Below are 2,689 nucleotides of genomic sequence, written 5' to 3'. Positions count from 1 at the left end.
TAATGATTCAATAACCTCCGTTGAATCAGCCAGCTTTATGAAAATATATAGAAACCTTCAAATGTTATCAAATATATTTTCTATTTTAGTTTTACTTAAGGGGTATAATAGTAAAATTATAATTTTCTTTTCTTTTCCTTCCAACTCGGGAACACATAAAATATTTAAAACCCTTTATTTTTCCTTCCTTTCCTTTAAACTCGGAAATACAAAAAAGGCTTTTCATCTCATTTCTTTTTCCTCCTAATTTCCTTCCCCTTCCCTCATTAAATGAGACTCTGAACACAGTGCTAGTTTAGACCAGGGTACTAAATTATAATGCACGCGATCAAACGCTATTTATTTACAATATTTAATAATAACTAATTATTACCCTCACACGTTACAATCTATGCAAAAAGAAAAAACTTTCGTAACGCTTTACACACCTTCAAAAATCTCCCTCCTTTCTTTCCAACAACACAAACCCTAATCCAATCATGGGCGAATTCCGTCCAATCTCCGTCCACCACGCTCTCGGCGGTGGCCCAGGTATCAAACATCCAATTCAATCACAGATCTATTCAATTGGTTGATTAATTGATCAATTAATTGATAACCTTTATGTTGTTAATGAATTGTTTACAGTTGCTGATACATTGCTATGGAGGAAATGTTACGGAGGTGTTATGTTGTTAATTGGTTCAACTGTCATGTGGGTTTTGTTTGAACGAGCTGGATATAATTTCTTATCCTTTGTAGCTAATTCTCTTTTGCTTTTGGTTGTGATCTTGTTCTTTTGGGTGAAATCGGCTTCGCTTCTTAACCGGTGCGTGTAATTGACTAGTTTTAATGAATTAGTTTTAGGTTAATTTGATTGAATATGGTTTGATTTCAGGCCGTTGCCTCCGATTCCTGATTTGGATATATCTGAAGAGTCTGTTCTGATTGCTGCTGATGAGATCAGAGTTTGGGTTAATCGGGCTTTAGCAACCGTTCATGAAATTGCGGTTGATGGGAACTTGAGGACTTTAGTTCTGGTACATTTGATTTAATTTTCTGTTATTTTTCAAGAATCAAGATTTGTGTATTTGAGTTTTATGATTGTTGAATGCGGGTTTAATATTCAGGTTGCTTTTGGATTATGGATGGTTTCTTGTATTGGTAGTTTGTTTAATTTTCTTACACTGGTTTATATTGGTGAGCTTCTTATATACATTTTATGGAAGTGTGTACACGAATTTACGATTAAACATGAAGTTTTTATTCTGATTTGTTGGTTTGTCTTGATTTTACATTAGGGGTGCTTCTTAGCTTGTCGGTTCCTTTGTTATATGATACGTTCCAGCCTCAAATAGATGAAAAGTTGATAGTTGTGCACAAGAACATGAGTGTGGTGTTAAAGATAGTTGATCTCATCTTGCAAAACATTCCAATGGCTCAAAAGAAGCAAAAGAAGACTGAATAAGCCAAAGGTAACCGTGCGATCAACCTTTCTAAAGAAAAAGTAAACAAAGAAAAAGTTGTTTCATGTTTAGATGGCTCGTTATGTTTTGACTTTTGAGATATGTGTTGTAGTTATGAATGCTTTTGTCTTAAGTTGCTCATGTTTGTTCTTACTTACATTAAAAGATAAGTTTTTGCAAGTTTACATTTGTTTGTTGGATCATGTTTTACATGATGTAACACCGGTTCACTTATTTTTTGTTACTAAATTACCACGTCTTGAGCAAATTTGGTTGATTTCAGTCATTGCCGGTACAAGGTCTTGATTGACTTTTTAACTTGAATGATTATCATTTATCAATTTACTGCTTAAGATTAAACTGATATCATTAATAGCAACCCAGTTTTAATAATGTTACAAGAGTTTATGTTTTGGTTTCAACAAGTGCTGGTTTTCTTAGAATCACCATAACGAAGCTAATATATGATTTATGAACAGAATATGATCTGTGATTTGTTATTTTTATTCAAATCAATGATGCGTTCTGCTTTAAAGCTAAATATATGTCTTATGTCTCATTAGCGGGTTTTCAAGTATGATTTGAAACTTTTGATCCATTTATACACACTTCTGTACGTTGGTGTTTTTAAATATTTACTAGTTTACCTGTTTTCAGGTTTCTTTTGCCAGCTGCTCAAGATCAAAACCCTGATATATATGTGAAATCTATATAGAAGAGTTGACAGACCGGATCTCAAAAGTTGCTTTTGTTTTTGATGTTGCCATAAGTGGTTGTTAGATTTCCAGTTGGTGCAAGTTTTTGACACGTTTATCCCACGAGAACTAAACATGTTTGAAGAGTTTAAGGTGTGAGTATATATGTGAATCACTCGTGACTGTTAATCTGGTGTGGTGTATGCTCTCAACCGTTTGATGGTTGGAAGGAGTTATAGTATCGCTATTTTGGTTTGGCTATTGGTTTTATACTTGATTAATTACTTGGTGCGGCTAACACAGGACCAGAAAGCAGCATCGCTAAAATTACACTTTTAAAGGTGTTATTATTTTTTTAATCAATAATGGATAGATTCAGTAGACCTAAAACTTTCGTTATGGGTAGATTCACCTAATTTTTATATCAATAATGGATAGATTCGCCCTTCACCTAATTCGGTATACCTAAAACTTTCAAATGTAAATGCATTGGTAACTTTTGATCAATAATGGATCGATTAACCTAATTCATAGACCTAAAACTTTCAA

General features: G+C 33.3%; 1 protein-coding gene across 2 annotated transcripts; it reads left to right on the top strand.

Annotated features, from left to right (window-relative positions):
- Positions 1–369: 369 nt before the first annotated feature.
- Positions 370–2,452, top strand: LOC143629411 (reticulon-like protein B11). Of its 2 annotated transcripts, none has more exons than XM_077098692.1 (6): positions 370–531; positions 628–808; positions 878–1,019; positions 1,110–1,179; positions 1,281–1,454; positions 2,103–2,452. In XM_077098692.1, the coding sequence occupies exons 1-5, from the start codon at positions 480–482 to the stop codon at positions 1,445–1,447; spliced, it is 612 nt and encodes a 203-aa protein (XP_076954807.1). In that variant the 5' UTR covers positions 370–479; the 3' UTR covers positions 1,448–1,454; positions 2,103–2,452. The 2 variants fall into 2 exon arrangements, with proteins under 2 accessions (XP_076954807.1, XP_076954808.1); XM_077098693.1 differs by having other exon boundaries at positions 1,281–1,486.
- Positions 2,453–2,689: the final 237 nt, after the last annotated feature.

Source organism: Bidens hawaiensis, unplaced genomic scaffold (assembly GCF_021521415.1).
Source record: "Bidens hawaiensis isolate Kalapana, Puna unplaced genomic scaffold, B.hawaiensis_p1.1 tig00005195_1, whole genome shotgun sequence".
In the NCBI taxonomy this organism is placed as follows: domain Eukaryota; kingdom Viridiplantae; phylum Streptophyta; class Magnoliopsida; order Asterales; family Asteraceae; genus Bidens; species Bidens hawaiensis.
Note: the sequence above shows the minus strand (reverse complement) of the source record. Positions and strands in the feature narration are given on the sequence as shown.